The 21,763-nt window shown below is 41.7% G+C and overlaps 2 protein-coding genes across 2 annotated transcripts in view; one reads left to right on the plus strand and one right to left on the minus strand.

Annotated features, from left to right (window-relative positions):
- On the plus strand, positions 1 to 20,464 carry cdc73 (cell division cycle 73, Paf1/RNA polymerase II complex component, homolog (S. cerevisiae)). The gene is made up of 17 exons (XM_086079375.1): positions 1 to 141; positions 633 to 738; positions 912 to 981; positions 1,113 to 1,175; positions 1,753 to 1,805; positions 2,463 to 2,551; positions 2,643 to 2,856; positions 3,230 to 3,328; positions 3,631 to 3,709; positions 4,274 to 4,338; positions 14,870 to 14,927; positions 15,659 to 15,694; positions 16,804 to 16,891; positions 17,555 to 17,716; positions 17,804 to 17,904; positions 17,984 to 18,125; positions 19,763 to 20,464. The coding sequence occupies exons 1-17, from the start codon at positions 11 to 13 to the stop codon at positions 19,797 to 19,799; spliced, it is 1,593 nt and encodes a 530-aa protein (XP_085935501.1). The 5' UTR covers positions 1 to 10; the 3' UTR covers positions 19,800 to 20,464.
- Positions 5,037 to 21,763, minus strand: part of LOC147181142 (beta-1,3-galactosyltransferase 2) — a 20,603-nt gene continuing 3,876 nt past the window's right edge. Inside the window, exon 2 of the mRNA XM_086079399.1 lies at positions 5,037 to 7,998. Within this exon, the coding sequence (XP_085935525.1) occupies positions 6,707 to 7,876 (1,170 nt within the window). The 5' untranslated portion in view covers positions 7,877 to 7,998 and the 3' untranslated portion in view covers positions 5,037 to 6,706. The remainder of the gene's footprint in view (positions 7,999 to 21,763) is intronic.

The following is a 21,763-nucleotide window of genomic DNA, read 5'->3' on the forward strand; positions in this document are numbered from 1 at the left end:
ACAAGTGAAGATGGCGGATGTGTTGAGTGTTCTTCGTCTATATAATATCCAGAAAAAGGAGATCGTCGCAAAGGGAGATGAAGTTATATTTGGAGAGTTCTCCTGGCCGAAAAATGTTAAGACGAACTATATCATCTGGGGGTACGTCAGCGTTTGTTTTACAGTATTTGCTCATGTATCTTGCAGGCCTGCAGCTTGTGCTAGAGTAAGGCATAGCTTGGTAGCTACAGGATGCTAACATAACTCTTAAACTCTCATACTTCATACAATTTGTGGTAAATTCATCGCTTTGCTTTGTATGTCACCGCGACCCCATGGGCACTTGTAATGGGCATTACGCGTGCATTTATAGTGCGCTTGCTTATAATGGTGTATAAGCAACACTAAACTTGATAATTACGGCGTGTTGTTAAGTACAGTGGCAGTTATTTGTGTTTCTGCAGGGACGTGAATGGATTCTAGGTAATCATCTTTGTAATTGGAAAAAGCCATCTGTTTATGTATGGTAGCTTACCTGGCCAGTGATTAGTTGATTTGGCAAAAGTCGTTAGTCAGTGCTGTGTACAATTTTAAAGTTGCAACGGTGTAGCTTGGCGTATTTGCTGAACTACGTCTGTGTTTTATCCCTCCAGAACTGGTAAAGAGGGCCAACCCAAAGAATACTATACATTGGACTCTATTTTGTTCTTGCTCAACAATGTTCACCTACCACATCCGTCCTACGTGCGAAGAGCGGCAGTAAGTATTTTAGAACACTGAGGGTTTCTGCGTTTTGTCAATGTTTACGTGTCATGTTAATGGGGAAGTAATGATCCATTTATGTATTGTTATCTTTATTGTTTCTTTGGATTCATCTGTAGTTGCTAATCACTATTGATTGTTATGCCCCCCCCCCCCCCAATCTCTCCTAGACAGAGAACATCCCTGTTGTTCGAAGGCCTGATCGAAAGGGCTTGCTTTCTTACCTTAATGGCGAAAGTTGTAAGTAGCACCTGGCAAATTACATAAAGAACTTGTTTCACTTGATTATACTATCACTAAGATCAACACACATTAATGTATTCTCTTGGAAGAAAGTTTGATCGAGTCTTTTCAATTTTGTTTGTTCACAGCGACATCGACTAGCATTGACAGAAGTGCGCCCATAGAAATTGGCCTGCAAAGACCAACACAAGGTAACTTTGCTTCAGTTTTAGTGCATGCATTTGCAGTCAGTGGGAATTTTATATAAAATGCATTAGTAATAGGAGCCAAGCCCTACCGCAAATAGAGGGGGGGTAAACGCAAATAAAGAACTCTTAAAAAAAAAACTCTAAACAATAAAAAGTTTATAAATTGTATACCAAATATATTTCAACCTCTTAACACATGTTTGCACATTGCTGTAGCCTTAAAAAGAAACGTCTAAGGATTTGCATTACCAGGGTTTCCCCACATTGCATATGCCTGGCGAGCCGCCAGGCTTTTGCTGTATTTGTTGGTTAGAAGAACATTTGTGCATAGTAATACATGTAATATGTCACAAATAAATCTAAATAGTTTTCAGGCTATTTTTTGCAATGCTGAAAAAAACAGCACATTTGTGAATAGTGGAACCACTAATTGGAATGTTTAGATATATTCATGTTGCCTCACAGTGCTTGATTGTTGAAAGCAATAACCTATCGCATGTTGTTCACTGTGTCCTTTCAAGTCAATTTTTACAAAATTAAATGCAAAGTGCCAAATTGACATTGTTTTGATGTTTCTTAGTGAAAAGAGCTGCCGATGAGGTATCTTCAGAAGCCAAAAAACCCAGAATTGAGGTGAATATTTGTCACTGATTTGAAGCCCCTTTCACACAGAGTTTCACATAACTGCCACATCAGTCACACAAAAGTAGAGCCAGTGTTTATCATCCAGTGCCTTGGAAAAAGCAGCCAGCAAATCTGGACATTGATGTGTCTGTGTGCATTCATGCAGCGACACGACTCATCTCAGTCAGATCATTCGAATTGTGATATCATTCTTGGTATTTATTGCACGTGCAATCTTGCCAGTTAAAGTCAATTTCTCAATGCTCGGATAGGAGACATAAACGTGTGTTAACTTCTGTCAGTACCTGCCTCACAGACCACTGACACAGAGACTTCAATTAATTGTACCGGTATTTTTTTTCTTTTTTTGTTGCGCACAAAGCCCTGCTGCAAAAATGCATCCTCCTTACATGAGAATGAAAGAGGGATGTTTTATGCACTTGCCCAAAACAAGTCAAGGAAACCATGACTATTTACCTCCTACATTTCCATGGGCTTCATAATGCAAATGAAATCCCATATATTCCACATCATTGATTTATTTCTAATAATTGTCGGTTGTCCAACTAAAACGTGTAATGTAATGCTCACTTGGTGAATTCTTGTCGTATGGCACAGCACTGTTTTATTTTTGTCTTCTATGTGTGTTCTTGCTTTCACCTTCAGGATGAGGAGCGGGTGCGTCTGGACAAGGAGCGCTTGGCCGCTCGTTTGGAGGGACACAAAGAGGGTATTGTACAGACCGACCAGATCAGGTACTGTGTAACCATATGTACTACTTTTGGGCTAAACACTGCATAATAAACAACTACAGATCCTCAAAATCTATGCTTCCTGCTCCTGCAGATCACTGTCTGAGGCCATGTCGGTGGAGAAGATTGCAGCCATTAAAGCCAAGATTATGGCCAAAAAGCGGTCCACCATCAAAACGGATCTGGATGATGACATAACTGTGAAACAGAGAAGCTTTGTGGATGCTGAAGTGGATGTTACCAGAGACATTGTCAGCAGAGAGCGGGTGTGGAGGACAAGGACAACCATTCTCCAGAGCACTGGAAAGGTTGAAGTTCATGCTCAAGATAATAGTAGCAAATCTATTTGAGATTTCTTTCCAAGTAATCGTTCCTCTATATCCCATTTAATTTTCTGCATGACGTCTAATCAGACAAAATATCTGGCTAACTGACACAAATTCATTTACTTTATCATTGGTGTTGCTTTAAGACATTGCACAAGACTTTTGAAAAGCCACAAAACCATATGGAAAAAAATATAACATATTTGTATTATGCATGTCTCCAGAATGTTGCCAGTAGTTTGGGAATTAATCCAAATCATTATTTTATATGTATCAGTTTCCCTTTTGTGATTGACCAAATAATAAGCCTCTGTGTTTGTCCAAAATATGAACATGCCACAACTCATCTTTTTAGAACTTCTCCAAGAACATCTTTGCCATTCTTCAGTCGGTGAAAGCCAGAGAAGAAGGGCGAGCCCCAGAGCAAAGACCAGCACAGAACACAACTCAAGTGGTACTTCCCATTCTGTCTACGTACTTAAATTGACGCTCTTCAGCCAGCCGACCCGCCAAGTCATGGGCAGAGAGACTCTATGTGGAGACGGTATAATTTAAATGAACCTGAATTTCGACTTCACAATCAGGCCAAAAGAGTAATGGTTTACATGCAAATACATTTTTGGGAAATGAGCAGCTCAAAAAGTGTACATGTTTGTGTAATATCACACTGGTCTGCGACTGTATCTAAAAAGTCATTTTCCATATGTCCTCTTTAATATCATGTCACTATAGCTAATGACCGCCGATGTTTTCCAGGACCCTTCGCTACGGAACAAGCAGCCTGTGCCACCAGCCTACAACAGATACGATCAGGAGAGATTCAAAGGAAAAGAGGGTGAGTTTGGACTTGCGCGCATTTCACTCATTTGAATTCTAAACTTTTTTTTAATAGTGCGTGCATTAATCAATCAAATCTTCTGCTCATAATGTTCTTTATCCAGTATGTTCATTATTGTAACTGGAGTTTGCAATGGGGTCAAAAGGTAAATCTCATTCTGACGTCCGTGCGTAATATTTTTGACTCTCACTTGTTCTTGAACTAATCTGATAATTAAAAGTGCAAGTGCAAGTGTTCATAATGTAGTGACGCTAGTCATCGAATGTAACTGTGTGTGCTTTAATCATCACGTTCCCTGCCTTAAAAGTACCTTTCAAGGTTTAATCAGCGACATTTGTTTTTATATGCATTTGTAATTATGTCGTGGTATTTTTCTGTTCCATTTCACAATTCAGCAGTTTAAACGGAGGTTTTATAATATTTATACAAAAGTGTTTTAGAAATATGAGATCTGGCTATGTCTCAGATTTTTTTTTCTAAGACTGAAATACTTTATTAAGATGTGCAAGCGTGTAAGAAATGGTGCCGACCAATGATGTTGTTTGTAATTGTTTGTTGTAGAAACTGAGGGTTTCAAGATCGATACCATGGGAACCTACCATGGAATGACTTTGAAATCAGTGACGGTAAGAACAGACATCTTCAAATGTATCTTCATGCAAATTTGACAGAATACCAAAACTGTTGAAACTGTTAGTTGTTTAACACACTTAATATAATGGCTAAGGTTGCATCATGTGAACATATTTGACGAACTTCCAGTTAGTTAAATTCAGGCCAATTCCATGTAGCCTGCCTGCACTTCTGTCACATCTGTTTGTGTGTGCAATCAAGTTTGCGCCTGTGAAAAGCTAAATGTTTGAGTGGTTGTGATTAGGGCTGGGCAATAAATGGAATTAATTCGGTACATTGTCATTTTAAAAAATCGAATCGTTGAAAATGTGCTAAATCATGAAATCGAATTTTGTCTTCTGGATTATTAAAAGCTGTTGTTCTTATGCTGTTACATAAAAAAAAAATTGTGAGTTGTAATTTTGCACAAGCAACAGAATGCTGGATGGTGGTTTACAAGACATGTTTACAATAGCTACCAACTACTTAACTGTGGCATTTAAGCACAAACTATGAGTGTTAAGTTTATGTAAAAAAACGATTTAGAATAAATACACATTATTTTTGAATAAATGAAACCTATAAATAAATGTTTGTTGGGTTTACTGGATTAAAATCGCAATTGTTCTGAATTCATTTTGTGGCCATATCGCCCAGCCCTAGTTGTGATACAGGTTAACTTGCATAATAGTTCCAGTTAAAAATTAAGCACTGAATTGCTGACTGAATTTAATAAAGTTTGACATTTGGAAACAAATCTTTCAAAATGGATTAAAAAAAAATACAATAAAGTTTGGCCATTACATTTCTAAAAATGTAGCTCATGAACACTTTTAATTATTTGTAATGCTGCTTATCCTGTTCAGCAAACATGACAATATTCCATCAAAACTGAAGTTGCATTGCTATACTATGGAAAGGGCCAATCTGCAGGAATCCTAGAAAGGAACTTCACTTTAATCCTGTCTGAGCTAAAACATCATTCAGCATCATTATCACACTGTTACTGGATGATCACCAACTGAATATCAATCTTACAAAACGAGAACTAAGAATTTATTTTTTACATCAACTACTGACATACTGACATTTGAACATGCAGCTATTGCACATATTCTCACCTTTCTACAATAAAGGCTGATTTAAGGGAGAAACCGTTCAGTCTGACATTGCGTACAACTTCTTGAAACTTTCTTGGATCTTTTGCATCACAATGAATGTTTCTTTCTATAAAAATGACAACAGATTTCTAATCAAGGACTTCACATTCGTTTTGTCTGATTTAATGTACAAATGTATGTTTTTCTGTCATCCTTATCATGGGTTGATTTTTCTTATTTTCGAACAGTCAAAACACAAAAAGTAAAGACTATAGAAGGATATGACTTAGTTCATATAAAAAAAGTACAAATAATTAAAGTCGAGAAGAGGCAAATGCATATCTTTTCCTGCCCTCCCCCTTTGCAATTTGACTTATCTACAAACAACTTGCGTGTGAATGTGTGTAGGGATGCTCCGATCTACTTTTTTCATTACAGATTCGATACCGATACCTTGGGTTCAGTATCTGCCGATACCAATCCGATCCATACTAAATTGTCTTTGCACTAGTCCCCCCAATAATATTCAATATATTTTCACACAAAAAACAAAATTTCCTTTTAGATGTTCTTTAATGTCTTTGAAATATTTTTTTTAACATTTATTGGAGTGATTTTCATTCAATATTTTTTAAATAAGTGTGTTGAATGTATATTGAATGAATGTAATTGTTACTTAAGTGACGGTACACTTTTATTTTCTTACACTCAAGCGGTGTTAATGTTTCGAATGTGCATAATGTTTTTGCGAGAAAAAGAGCGGAGGTCACCGCTTGACCAGCGGTGAGACCAACCAGTACCCGCTCTTTTTCGCGAAGCCGAACGGCTTCCGCTAGCTGGCGACACGGGGCTCGCCTTCCTGCCAAATGGCTTCCGATGTTCCCCCAGTGCAATTTTGACAGACATTGACTGCGCCAACGTAGCAAAGGGGAAATATTTACCTTACCATTCCCTGTTTCACCTCGTCATTGGAGACGTGAACGTGCGCGCACTTCAGATAAGCCTTTGTGGATCGGGGTGTGGATTGGGACCACTTTGACAGATACCAGATCAATTTTTCCCCCCATTATCTAGGCCGATACCCGATTCACTTATCGGATCGGAGCATCCCTAAATGTGTGCCTACGGGTTTTTTCATGTTGCAGTATATGTTAATGCAATCAAATTCCTCTTGCCAACCTAGAAATAATAACTTGGACATGTCTGTTCATTACTTAAAAACTATTTTGATCAGCCAAATGATACAAAAGTATGAGTTATGACTGGATTTTGTGTTAATATCTTAAAAAGTTGTTGTACAGTTTGTCTTGTTGCTCTGCATGAGTTTCCAGTATTGAATTATTTCCTTGGCCTGAAAGCCATGGGACGTTATCAGATAGTTGTACTTGCATCCTTTGAAGGGCACCCGCCAGTGGTTGAACAGAACACCATTGGGTAAATTGACGGGCTTCAACCCAAGCTTGGCCACGCACAGAGCCACATGCACATCCTCCAGGTGCACCCGGCGCATACTCAGAGATGTCATGAAAATTTTGAGAGCCAATTCTCCGGAGAGCACATAGCCGGTCCCAGAGCAGAAGGTGGGATACTTCGTTTCTGGGTACTCCTTCTTGGAAACATACCACTTGCTCATTTTGTCCCGGATGGGTTTATCACCATGAATGACCATTCCGGTAAAGTAGTTCGTCTTGGGCTTCATCTCTGGTCTAAGCAGCTTCAGGATGAGATTCTCTGTGTTGACAAACATGTCACTGTCCGTCTTCATGACGTAGCTGGCCCGTGAGCAGTATCGTGCCACCCAGTGCAGTCCCATCAAGGTTTTTAGGGTCAGGTTGTTGTAGGAATCCAAGAAGTCCTGCTGGATTATGTCATGATGTTTTTGGCTTTCTTCCTGGAGCATCATTTGCTCCTGAATTCCCACCTCCCCCTCATGTTTTCCCAGCAGAAAGAGGCGGACAAGTGCCACACCGTGGATCAAATTCTCATTCCCCCAGGTCTGGCGTATTGCGTCCCTTGCTTCCACCTGCACAGCCACTGTGGTTATTATAAACACCAAAAATGGTGCTGCCAGACTCTCACTACATTTGTCCGGTTCGTTGATGATGTAAGGGAAAAGGCTTTGGATTTTGCTGCCTTTGAAGTCTTCCTCCTCACTTTGCTTACTCATGGCTTGCTTCGATTTTTCCAAACCTGTGTCACTCTTAATAGTGGCAAGGTTTTGCTTCCCATTGGAGGTGATGTTTTCTTCACCTTTGAACATTGTCCAGATGGAAATGCTTGTATTCACGAGTGATTTGTCTGGATGAAGTCCTCCATCCTGGGACAGCCCTGGATGGCCTGCGGTGATATTTGGCCAAATGTGATGAAGCAGAAAGATCAGCAGAACCAGCAGTGAGAGAAAAAAGATGAGGTCGGCAATCTGTTTACAACAGTGGCGTCTTTTCAACTGCATGGTTGTTTGTGGCTTTATCACTATTGAAAGTTATCTTGTGTGCTGAGATAGTCCAGGAATTGTCATCCTTTGTCATTTGACTTTGGAGTTGCAGGTTTGATTGTGGGCTGTCTTGTAGTAACCTGGGAGACAAGAGAGAATGGAACATATTGAAACCTTTTGCTTACTTTTGCCACTAACCGTGTGTGTATGTTAGCTGCGATGTCTTAAATGATGAGGTCAAATTTCATGTATGTTTGTTGTACTCTAGTCCGGACTCGACTTGGACTCCTTGGCATTTGGCTCGGACTTGTTTCGGACTCTCCCATTAAACTCGCCAAATATTTTTATCAACTCGACTAAGTCCAGCAATGTTTTTATTCCTGAAAATGAAGGTCCTCCTTCAAAAACAAACTTGAAATGCAGTTTATCAGATGATAAAAAATAGACCAGTATTGACATTGGCCACCCGGTAACCATGGCTACCAGGCAGCAAGCCATCTGAATGGTTAACCTGACTGCGGACACCACGCAGTCTAAGATTTTCTTACAATCATGTCAGCCAAAAGCAGGGTGATAATATTTGCTTTTACCAACCATCAAGAACCGGTATTTGCCACATTTTCAAAAAACAAACAAACATGAAGCAACCTGCAGATTATTTTCAAGAAGACAATTTCGGACACAAATGGACGGCATCACGTTAAACTTTGTTTAACACTTGCAGAGGCACCACAAAAAGAAGCCGTCACCCAAAGCTATTCTTTAAGAGGCAAATTTGTAATTTTAAGGTCGTGAAAATAGCATTTTTCTGTCTAAAGGTTTACTCTTCATCTCATCTGTACATGGACCCAAACTCGGACTTTGTTGACTCTGACTAAACTTGGACTCAGGACTTTGACCCAACCTTGACTTTGCCTCTAATGGTGGATTTGACTACAGCCCTGGTTTGTACATGACAAAAAAAGATTATTTTACTCTATTCTCAACATTTATAACTTAAACAAAAAAAAGACACACAGATCCACAAACTCAGCACATCAAATAATGTAATGCTGTATTCAGAATTTGGCATATATAAATGCAATATATATAAATGTAATAGCAGCATGTACAGTATATATACTGTATATGTGAGGAAGAAACTATGTATGTTATTCAATTATTTATTTACAGTAATTTCTGGACTATAAGGCGCACCTGAAAAATAGGCCGCCCTAGCTAAATTTGGGGAATATTCAAGTTTGTTTTACATATACATAGCGGCACCTAACTGTAAGCCGCGGGTGTTTTAATATTACTGCTACTTTCTTTTCCGTAATTCATTGCAAACTGTCTCACTCTTGTTCTGTCTCCTACTGTATTTGGGCTCACTTGGTTTGTTTTGCTCTGCCTGAGGCTCTTGCGCTTCCTTTATAGTGTGCCCCCTTGTGATCTGATGGATAAACCGCACCTTTGTATTAGCCGCAGGATCGAGTGCAAGTGAAAAAAGTAGTGGCTTATAGTCCAGAAATGACTGTATTTTTTCAACTTGATCCCCCCAGAGCATCTTTGTTTTATTACTGGTATTAAAATCTCAATTTACTTAACATGATTTTTGCTAATTGAATTTGAACAGAAAAAAAAGAGGGGAAAAAATACCCCGTAGTTGATGCAGTAAAAGTCTCTGAAAGTTCAGCCTGTTGTCTGTAATTAATTAACTAATCAACTAAATAAAAACAATTAATCAGGCTGCCGATTATATCAAGCAGTTGCACAACAAAGGACACAGTCTGAGAGCACAAACATGACAGTACCGCCCACCAACCCCTCTCAAAGGACGCCCCTTGGCGGACCACCTGGCTTAGATGGTTGGAGGAAGGGGAAGTCGCACAATAACGACGGATCGAGAATCCAGGAGCGGGTAACCCATTGGTGTTCATCAGACCCATAGCCTTCCCAGTCGACCAAATTCTGCACACCCCGCCCTCTCGGCCTAGAATAAAGAATTTCCTTGACTGTATAAACTGGCTCATCATCGATCAGCCGAGATGCAGGAGGCACTGTGCGCTAGCTCAGTGGACTAAAGACAACTGGCTTGATCAGTGACACGTGAAATGAACTTTGAGAAGTGGTGGGAGCTTGACCTTGACAGAGACTGGATTGACCACGGACACGGATATCGAATGGGCCGATGAAACAGGGATCCATCTTCCTGGACCCCCCAGCAATATTCATATTCCTTGTGGAGAGCCACACTTCCTGAACTGGGTGGTAGTCGGGAGCAGGTAGCCGCCGACAATAAGCGATCTGTTGATTGCATGAGCGGTGCATGAAAGTGCCGCTCTGGTTTCCCGCCACTCTCTCTGGAGGTGATGCTGTATCGATGAGATGGCCACTTCACCTTCCTGCGAGGGAAACAAGGGGGACTGGAATCCATAAACTGACATCAAGAGGGAGCAGTCTGTGGCAGAGGAGACGAGTGAATTGTGGGGATAGTTCACCCAAGGTAGGTGAGTGGACCAAGACGTGTAGTGACGGTGACACAGCGAAGAGCGGCCTTGAAGTCTTGATTGACCCTTTCTGTCTGTCCATTTGTTTGTGGGTGATAGCCTGAAAATAAGCTCGCTGTGGCTCTCAAGGCTGCACAAAATTTCGTCCACACACTGCATATGAACTGGGGGACTCGATCCGAGACAATGTCAATGGGGATTCCGTGGACTCTGAAAATGTGGCGGGTTAATAAGTTTGCAATCTCAAGGGCGGATGGCCGCTTTGGCAGGGCAATGAAATGAGCCATTAGCGAAACGATCTACTACAGTCAGTATTACTGTGTTGCCTCGGGAAGCAGGGAGGCCAGTGATGAAGTCCAATGAATTATGTGACCATGGACGTGATGGAATGGGTAAAGGTCAAAGCAATCCTGTTTGTCGCACAAACTGAGCTGGCACTGATGAACTCGACTATGTTCCTCCACATTCTAGGCAAACCAAAAATTTTGAGCGATAGGGAAATGCGTGCGTCTCACTCCGAGGTGACAAGCAACCCGCAAAACAGGTCCCCATTGAAGCACGTCTCTGCGCAGATGATCGGGGACGAACAATCTCCCCTCCGGACCTCCGTCTGGAAACTTGAGCATGGTGGAGGGGTTCTTGGACTTTTCTTTCTATCTCCCACCGTGATGCTCCCACCACCCGGTCTCTTGGAACAATGCTCTCGCTGTTGTCCTCCACGGCAGGATCATGCATCCTAGACAACGCATCGGGTTTGGTGTTTGAGGAGCCATTTTTGTAAGGCACGGTAAAGTTGAACCCGGGCGACAATCAGTGCTCAACGAGCCTGTCTGGAGTTGAGTCGTTTGGCGGTGCAGATGTAGGCCAGGTTCTTGTGGTCCGTGAAGACTGTGAATTGTTCCTTGGCACCCTCCAGCTAGTGCCTCCACTACTGCAGAGCCAGAACGATGGCTAGCAACTTGTGGTTACCCACGTCATAATAAGCCCCAGCCGAACTGAGGCGTTGGGAAAAGAAGGCACAGGGGTGGGTGGAGCCTCTAGTTGACCGGAGAAGGCTGCTCCCACTCTGGAGTCCGATGTGTCAACCTCGACAACAAAAGAGAGTTCGGGATTAGAATGATTCAACACTGGTGGACATGTAAATAAATCTTTCAGTTTGACAAAGCCGGACTCAGCTTCTGGGCTCCATTTAAACTGCATCTTATTTGACGTGAGCCTTGTCAGAGGTTCTGCTCTCTGACTATAATTTCGTATGAAGCGCTGATAAAAATTAGCGAAGCCTAAAAAACGCTGTAACTGCTTCCTGGTGGTTGGGTTTGGCCAGTCGATCACTGCTTGGAACGTCGCGGGGTGTGCTCTTAAGTGTCCCTTCTCTACAATTGACCCCATTAATTGCACTGACTTAGAATGGAACTTGCATTTCTCGGCCTTCACATAGTCTGTTGTCCAGCAAGCGTTGTAACACCATTCTGACATGGTGACAATGTTCATTGAGATCTTTGGAAAGATTAAGATATCATCAAGGTAGATGAAACAAAACTGATTGAGCATGTCTCTCAACACATCATTTATTAGCCGTTGAAAAACGACTGGGGCATTAGAGAGTCCTAAGGGCATGACCAGATATTTGAAGTGACTTAACGGAGTTTTAAATGCTGTCTTCCACTCATCCCCCTTTTTGATCCTCACCAAGTGGTATGCACTCTGGAGATCTAATTTGGTGAACACTGTTGTTGTCTGTAAGGGAGCGAATGCTGAATCCAACAGCGGTAGTGGGTATTTATCTTTGACCGTAATGTTGTTAAGGGCCTGGTAATCTACACACGGACGTAAGGTTTTGTCCTTATTAATGAAGAAGAACCCGGCACCCACCGGTGAAGACAAAGGGCGCATCAAACCGGCAGCTAGTGACTTAGTTATGTACTCGTTTAACACTTCCTGTTCGGGTTGGGACACCTGGTACAGTTTGGAATTTGGTAATGTGGCATTCGGGACAAGATTTATCGCATCATATGGACGATGTGGAGGCAAGGATTGGGCTCGGTCTTTGCTGAATACCTTTTTCAAGTCATGATACGCAGAAAGAACGCTATTCAACTCTATGACCTCGAGACTAGGTTTGTCTAATGGTTGACTGACGTCCTCTGCGGACTTCAGGCAGTGGGAATGGCATAAAACACTCCAATTCTCTATGACAGGGATGTCACAATTAATGTCAGGATTATGCATCTTTAACCACAGAAGGCCTAAAACAACGGGCATATTGTAATGGCATGATCAAGAAGCGACAGCCAGAAGGCATTCGTCGAGATCTAACACTTGTCTAGGTTTTCGAAATCGGAAGGTTAAGACAGTTAAGGACACTTAAAACTCCTGGATCAATAAAACAGTCATCGGACCCGGAATCAATTAGAGCATTTATCTTAATGACCTGCCCAAAACTCCATACTTCCCCAGCCAGTTCAAGTCTTTTTGCATTAGCGTCCGTAACCAGATTGAAAAGTTCTGTATCGTCCTCATACTACTCAACTACTCACACTGGTGATCGGTGCTGGAACTGGCTGACTGGTTCTCCACCGGTCGTTGCCCTCAGAACCAAAGCAGGACGAGCTCAACACGGAGGTCTGATCGAGCACGAAGATACTTGGTGACGTAGTTGACCACAGTAGAAGCAGTCCCAGTCTGGATGTGTCGCAGTCGCTCGGCCTGGCTGAGATGGCCTCCGCCGACCTGCATGGCCTCCTCTTGGGAAACTTGGTCTCTCCTCACTGGCTCTATTACCGATGTCGTAAGCCCGGGACTACCTCCAGGATCCCTTTGGGACCGTCCCGGTGATACGCGAGGGGTACCTGGGACGCTCCATGCGACGTTCCCTCCACCGCTTCCTCAAGCGGTTGTCCAGTCGTATGGCAAGAGCGATGAGTTCTTCTAAATCAATTGTTTCATCCCTTACAGCTAGCGGGTCCAGGCCCGGCAGAAAATACTACACAAAGCAGTGTCATCAAAAACGCTTTTGGCTGCCAGTATGCGGAATTCAATGGAGCAGTCCGCATCAGAATGGCCTCCTTGGGCATAATCCATCAGTGACAGGATGATCAGAGACTCGCTTGAATTCAGCAAGGAAAGCTGGGAGCGAAGTGCGCAATACAGGTTTGGCATTGCTTACCGCTATAGCCCAAGTTGCTCCTTTTACCCGAAAGTAAACTCATCATGAACGAGACTTTGGTATTATCTCGAGAATAGGTAAAAGGGTTGTTGGTCAAAAATTAAAGAGCAGTGTTGAATGAATTCACCGCACACCCATAGCGAGACGGATGTGGGAGACTGTTTGCGAGGTGAGCCCCCCAATGAGTCCCTGGACAAAACATGCACGGATAAATCATCAAACTGGGTTGCTAATGAATTTAGCGCCTGCCTAAGATCAGTCAAGGACTGCTCATGACGTCCAACCAACTGTCCCTGGGAGGCCAGGGCATCGCACAGCTTATTTGAGTCTGCGGGATCCATATGGTCAAACGATTCTGTTATGTTCAGGAGTTGGATCCCCAAAACGCAGACACAAATAATTGTTTTGACATTTATTTGTAAAACAAAGCTTCAACTGAAGGTGATGCAATCATCATCTAGGCTAACAGTGACATGACAAAGAGAACAAAGGCTCTTGCATCAGCCAGGGCCAAACGCTAAACATGGAATGCCCAGTAAGTCATTAACTAAGCAGTTTGCGCAAAACTCACGACTAGAGAAGGCAGTGAAAACTAGACCAGAAACGGCGAGAAGGGTTTGTGGATCAAGAGACGTATAGCTAGGTAGCTAACTATCATTCATTGGCTTGTGGAGGCAAGCAGATAAATTGTCCGACAAACAGAATGTGTCTTCCGCTGTTCCCTTTTATAGTCTGTGGTCGCCTCTCATAGGCTGCTGATTACATCAAGGACACAGTCTGAGAGCACAAACATGACATCCAGAATGTTTTTCTTTAAACTTTTATTTAGAAGAAAGTTACATTTTGCTTAAAGAGTAAGTCAACCCAAAAAAAAACAAAATTCTTGACAACAATGTGTTTAATGCAGCCCCACTAGTCTAAATACGGTATTCTGGTTAATATTGTTAGTAGCATACGAGTTAAGGCGGCCATTTTGCCACTTGCTATCAAGTGAAAATAACATCAGTTGCTCAGGTTTCAGGTAACAACCAATCACAGCTCAGCTTCAGAAAACAGGTGAGCTGTGATTGGCCGTTGCCCGAGCCCTGAGCAACTGTGATGTCTTCTTCAGTCGACAGCAAGTGGCAAAATGGCTGCCCCCTGAGATGGATAAAAACGGCTGGATTTTACTTCATAATTCATATTCCACACATCAGAATGTCATGTTTAGACTAGTGAGGTCACATATAACAAACATATCATTGTCAAGAAATGTTTCAAGTTTACTTCCCCTTTAAATTTCCAGTTCCTAATCTTTGAAGCCTACTATCACATTTAATGGCAATGACAATAGGAGATTTTGGCATTGTTTTTCAGGAAGGGGCATCTGCCCGGAAGGCCCAGACCCCTGCACTACAGCCTGTACCACGCCCAGGTGAGTTCAACAATGTGCAACAACAGCTCGTTGCTTATGATGATGCGTGTATGCTGTTTTTCAACTTTCAATTCTCTCATCACCATAGTGGCATTTTTTTTTCCTTCAAGAGGGGAAAAAAAATCAATATATGATGTTAAGTGTAGACCTTCAGCATTAATTAAATAGGTTCCCATGTAGAAGTTATTGTGTTGAGGAGGCTCAGTGTTTGTCAATATAACAGCCATTTTTAGTGTTCGAAAAAATAAATAAACTATGGATACTTTTGATACTTCACTCATTTGAACTGTATTGTACAATATATAATTAAAACATTTTACACCTCAGATTAAACCACCATACAGAATACAAGGCTTCTTTCTTTTTTTATGAAGAAGATGTGCGGATTAAACATCACTCGCCACAAGGCGATTGTAATTACCTTTTAGTATGAATGTGTAAGGTAATGCGCTGCAGACATGACATCTGTAAAGCTGCCGTTAACTGTTTAAGCAACATGGAACCAGGGAAAATCTGATAAACATTTCAAAATTGACCAGAAAATAATTTGGAAATTGGTAAAAAGCAGTACAATATTCCGATATCTAACGATTCCTTGCGGTAGGGGTGAGTACGGAATATGTATTCGCTTGATGAACCCAAATCCCTTCCACACTTTCTCAGGTTTTGTTGGTTTTGATTGAGGCAATGCTAAATACTCATAAATGCATCTGTTTTTGTGTGTCTTCTAGTTTCACAAGCCAGACCACCACCGAATCAGAAAAAAGGTAATTAAAAAATAACATTGTCAATGCACTACAGCAATTTAGCGTCTATTTGTGGTTCATTATTCACAAATTCACCCATTTGTCTTTTTTTCTGTGAAATCTATCCCGCCAAGCTCTGCTTATATAGGAAAATAGTCCAGTAATCTTTTTCAATTACGTTAATTGAAGTGATACATTTCTACATTTGTAGAAGTATTGTATTACCTATATATTGGCAAATGTAACTGTGGGAGGAGCCAAGCTTAGTCTCAGTTGTTGAAATGGTCATAAACCTTTGCCGCACGTGCACGAGCACTTCCTGTGCATTTGTTGTTGTTTTTAAACAAATAATCAGTCAATATTCTTAAAGGGAATGTTGTCAAATCAATTTAAAGTGAAAGTACCACTGATTGTCACGCCCACCTAAGTGGGGCAAAATTCGTTCCCTGCATTTGACCCATCCCCTGAAGGAGTGGTGAGCAGCAGCAGGGCCCACGCTCGGGAATCATTTGGTGATCTAACCCCCCAATTGCAACCCTTAATGCTGAGAGTCAAGCAGGGAGGCAAATAGGTGCCATTTTTATCATCTTTGGTATGACCCAGATTGAAATTGAACCCACAACCTCCCAGTCTCAGGGCGGACACTCTACCACTAGGCCACTGGAAAATAAACTGTTTAAGATCATACTTTGTGGCATAGTTACAGGGACTGGGTATCGGTCCTAATTTCTTCAACCCAATAATTTCCTAAAACAGAGCCTGGAGCGGGGATTTGAGTTTATTTTGAACATGATGAAAAAAAATGTAAAAAGAAAAACTGCAGGACCGTGAGACCACAAAAATTGATAGGCTATGGTGATGGTCCGAGGGATGACTATAGTCTTCTTTTTTTTTTTTTATTATTAAATTGCTCAGAAGAAAAATTCTAATATGCAATATTGACAACAAATGGAACAAATAATTTCAAAAGCACAGTTTATATTTTTTTAACTTTGGCATCTATGCAATTAAACTCTCCATGAGGTTTCTAATGATCAATTTTTGTTCACATAAATAATTGTATGGGTAGAAAGTTCAAACTTGAGTGTAATATTTGTTAGGATGACATGACAATCTTATTGTCCCCACAGGTTCGCGCACACCCATCATCATCATCCCGGCCGCCACCACTTCACTCATCACGATGCTGAATGCCAAGGATCTAATGCAAGATCTCAAGTACGTTTCACACTCGCATTAGCTTTCCAAGAGGTCTCATTTGAGCCAAAACGAGGCAGATGGGGAATCAGTTGGATCTTTATTAGGAATTGTAAAGCTCTGACTCCCCACTGTGAGTTCTCGGGTCGGATGGCCTTCATTGTCAACCCGCAGACTAACTAACTCACTGGCACACCTTTATTTATAAGGCAATTCTTGGGCTGCTCCCCTTTGTGTTGTTACCAGGCAGAAAAGCAGCGGACAGTATTCATCGCGTTTGCAGGACCTCTTTCTGCTCTCTGTCCCAAACATACGGAATGAAATTGGTAAAAAAACAAAAACACAAAACTTTTGTGTACCATCAGCCTGAAATCTTCTGCAGAATGACTTAAAGCTCAAACAACTAGTCCTTAAATGTTTTTAAATCTAAATTGAAAGATGAAGAAGATCCATACAGTGTCGATGTTTTTAGCTTGGCTGTTTGAACAATTTTATTGATCATTTAATCCAAAATGTTGTACATGTTTTTGTTTTTTTTGTCCCACTCTGTACTGTATGTCTGTAACTTTTGTGTTCTTTTGCTGCCGCCTGTCTTGGCCAGGTCTCTCTTGAAAAATAGGTTTTTAATCTCAATGGGACCAACCTGCTTAAATAAAGGTTAAATGAAAAATCTCCTCCCGCCAGGTTTGTCACATCTGACGAGAAGAAGAAGCAAGGCATCCAGCGGGACAATGAGGTTCTCCTTCAAAGACGCAAAGACCAAATCCAACCAGGCGGCAACACGATCTCCGTCACCGTCCCCTACAGAGTCATCGACCAGCCTCTCAAACTCGCACCGCAGGACTGGTAAGATGTTCGTACACGTTTCATGCCATGTTTTGCTGACCAGCTTGCGTACACTCCTTCTTTTTTTTTTCTCTCTCTTCACTGCAGGGACCGAGTGGTGGCCGTGTTTGTGCAGGGTCCTGCCTGGCAGTTCAAGGGCTGGCCCTGGCTACTGCCTGATGGCTCTCCTGTCGACATCTTCGCCAAGAGTAAGTGGTTCACCATCTCATTTATCTGCAACGCACAAGCTGCCCGTCCTCAAACTCCATTTCAACGTGCCGCCATCAGTTCGAGCCTTTCATCTGAAGTATGATGAGGCCAAGACGGACCCCAACGTGCAGAAGTGGGACGTGACGGTGCTGGAGCTGAGCCGCCACAGGCGCCATCTGGACCGGCCTGTCTTCCTGCGCTTTTGGGAAACCCTGGACAGGTGTCAAGCTTTTGTCAAATGGCTTCTTTTTGGAAACGAGGAGGGTTATCGTACTTATCTGCTGACCGGTCAACGAGCCGTTTAACCATTTAAATGCACAGGTTCTCAAACTGGGGTTCGTAAGCCGCAGCTCGGGGATCCACGTAATAATTTGAGAAAAATTATTTCGGTGTGTTTTTAAAAAAAAAAGTGCATACTTGCATGTGGAGACTGATTTTGCAAAAAACAAATCAACTTATCTTTGGGCCAATTAACTCATTCAAACCCACAAACATATAAATATATTTTTTTTATATTTTATCCTTCACTCCCAAAAACATATTTATACATTTATTTTTATTTTGCTAAAGCGTACAGAAGGTTTTAATACAGCTTCTGACATGAAGAGGTCGCTTAAAACAATGGTAGTTATTACAAAAAACAGAGTATAAGAGATCAGCCGGCAACAAGCTTTTTCCCCAGTGTTTTCAACAGGCTTCTGTGAACCTTGCAAAACCTGTCAAAATCCATTAAAACAGCCGTGAGCGACGAGGGTTGCTTCAGTGTAAATGGCTGGGAGTGAATGAGTTAAAGGCGCTAATATATTATGTTGACATTTCACATCTTTACATTCTGCATGAATAAAATTGTTGTTTTTACAACAAACGGACAATTATTAGATGAATAAAGGCCCCTTTCAATTTGCCGGGCATATCGATACATGGGGTGCAATACGATTCAAAGACGGCTCATTTAAAAATTATTCATTGCAACATCCTGACTTTTTTTTTTCCCCGCAAATAGGCAACTTCTTAGCTTCGTATTAGGCATGGGGTTGATATTAGATTCTGACAGTATGTTAACAGTGAGCAAAAATACCACGGTATCATGGTATTAAAATGACAGCTCAAATCAAAACTTTTTATATTTAAGTAAATAAAAACAGCATTGTTTTACCATTGCACACATTCAGTTTTATTTTTAAACAAAATATTGTATATTTGGTACATTGAGCAATGTGTACCACATATAAATAAATAAATGTCAACATTCTTCTCTTAATTTTTTAGAAGGGACCCGTCGGCAACTCATGTTGTCCTTGAGGCTAAATGCTACATACTGGCAACATGGCGTTTTTTTGTTTTTCTTTTTTAAGGACAATTTACATGAATCAGAAGACATCTGTGTAACCGTAACTCTCTTTTTATCTTACATTCCTCCGTTCCCTCTCTGATTGAGGAGAACGAGGGGGAAAATGGAGGTAGTTGATGTCAAAGAGGCGGCAAGTTTACTCAACTCTGCGAGCTACTAATGATATTGTAGTCCAGAGCGCTTCCTCTTGGAATTTTTTTTTTTTTTTTTTTTTGCAGCGGGGGCAGGCATTCCGGGAAACGGTGGCATTGCAAACACTTTACTTACCGTCTAACTTGACAAATCTATGCCTGGGTTATCTCAAGCTAATTGTTTATCTGTTATTTGGTCATTCGCTCCTCTGACCCTGTCCTTGAAAAATGTTCTCCCTGGACGCCAAAAGTTTTGAGAGCCCTGGAACGGTACCAAGAGTGCAATCTATTATTTTGGGACCCTCCTATCTACTCAACAGTAATTTGGAGACACAAACTCACAAGCGTTTCTTCTCTTGTCTCTTTGTCCTCCAGGTACATGGTGAAACACAAATCCCACCTCAGGTTTTAAACTCTGATCGCACCGGCCCAAACCAGGAAATCCCAATCAAACCTCCGCTCCTGTTACTCAACTCCCACTCGACTCCTCTCCACCCGTGTTGAGCGGCCATCCCATATTCCACCGCGATACTCCCAGGAGAAGAAAAATGGAGCCCCCAAGGGATCGCCTGGCATCTTGTAATGCAAATCTTCACAAAGAGGAGATTTTAAAAGGGGAGGTGGGCAGGAGGTGTTGGGATTGTTTTTTTTAATGTTCCAATGTAGGCAAACATACAAATTGCTTTTCTATCCAAAAGATGACATACCGTGGAATCAATCATCAAAAAAAAAAAACACTGAGTCTGGTCTCAGTGAAGAGGAATTGTGTGACTCAACCATTTGGCAAAATCACAATTGCCACTGCGTTTGCGCCTTTGTTTTGCGGTCTGGTGTATATACATGCTAAAAGGCTACGGAGCGGAAGCGCTTTGGAGCAGAGACAAAATGGATTTAATACAATTTAGAGGGAGGGAGGCTCTTGTCGGCTGTTTGACGCATCATTTTTTTAGATCCTCGGCCATACGATGACCCCGTTCCAAGCTGCAGTTTCTTTTGTTGATGTCGTCATAGGGCCGAGGGGAAATGTGGTTTCCGAAGTCATCACTTGAAAAGACAATAAAGCCGATAAGAAACTTACCTTTGTGCCACTGTTTGTTTATGAACTGCGTAGAATTTAATAGAAAAGGGCCGACTCGTAAGCCATCCACAGCTCGAATTCAGGTTTCTGTAAAAGTGTCTCGATGTCAAGTTCAACTGATTCATTTTGAGCTCTAAAACTGATCAACTGCACAAAAGAAAAGACGGGTATGAATGTCGGCTATATTTTTCTGTCCTGATAATCCTCACGTCTTGGTGCTTCACTTTGGAACCATTCCTTTTAGGAAGGAATAATACCATCGTGCTGCAAAATCACTCCATTCTGTACAGCTTTTCAACATTACCATATGTTGAAATTGATTCTATAAAATGTTTGAAAGATATTATTCAAAGTAATATGAAAAATAGCATCGTTTTTAACCTGAGGCTGACTTCACTTCTGTTTTTAGCCGCATATAGAGAGAGTTTGGACAACTCTGTTTCAGCAGGGTAATAAGATGGCGTCCATATGTCCATTGTTGGACAAACTTGTTTTTTATTATTATTATTCGTTTAACTCCATATGAGAAGGGTCTAGCTCAGTGGTGGGCAAACTCGGTCCTTGAGGGCCGGAGTCCTGCAGGTTTTGGAGGTTTCTCACTTCCAACACAAGCTGATTCCAATCAACAGGATCGTCATCAGGCTTATGCAGAGCTTGCTGATGATCATATATCAGCTGTGTTGGAGAAGGGAAGCATCCAAAACCTGCAGGACTCCGGCCCTCGAGGACAGAGTGTGCCCACCCCCGGTCTAGCTGCAGACCATGGGTGAGTGGAGCTCTACCGGAAACACGTGACCTCCAATGCTGTCTTTTTTTCTTTCTTTTTTTTAACGAAGCCTAAACCTAACTATAACCATAATCTTAACTCAAACGTTAAGTTGTAGGCTATTATTTGTATTTTTGAGTATATTTCGCTGTTCTAACTAAGACGGCTGTTGGCGCTTTCGTCACCACTGGAACACGTGACCCCCATTTGAACACCAAAGTTGTAGCGCAGCGCCACCGAATGGCGAATGTAATGCTTGTTTTATTAATTTTTTCCTTTCGGACACTTTATTACAGGTTACATCGATCACATAATATCATTTGCAACATTGGCACCCGAAAGAAGGGCTGACGGGTAGAAGCCATGGCTTATTAGTAACCCGTCCCCATCGATTCTTACTATACGCGTCAGTCATATACATTGATTGTGATAGTCATTGACCGCGTAAAACCACACTGCCCCTAAGGGGCCAAATCAGGTACAACATGAACAGTGCTCCCAATAAAGGCACACACAAACAAAGGGAAGGCAG

The sequence above is a fragment of the Leptonotus elevatus genome, chromosome 1 (genome assembly GCF_054856555.1).
Source record: "Leptonotus elevatus isolate MCC_2025b chromosome 1, RoL_Lele_1.0, whole genome shotgun sequence".
In the NCBI taxonomy this organism is placed as follows: Eukaryota; Metazoa; Chordata; class Actinopteri; order Syngnathiformes; family Syngnathidae; genus Leptonotus; species Leptonotus elevatus.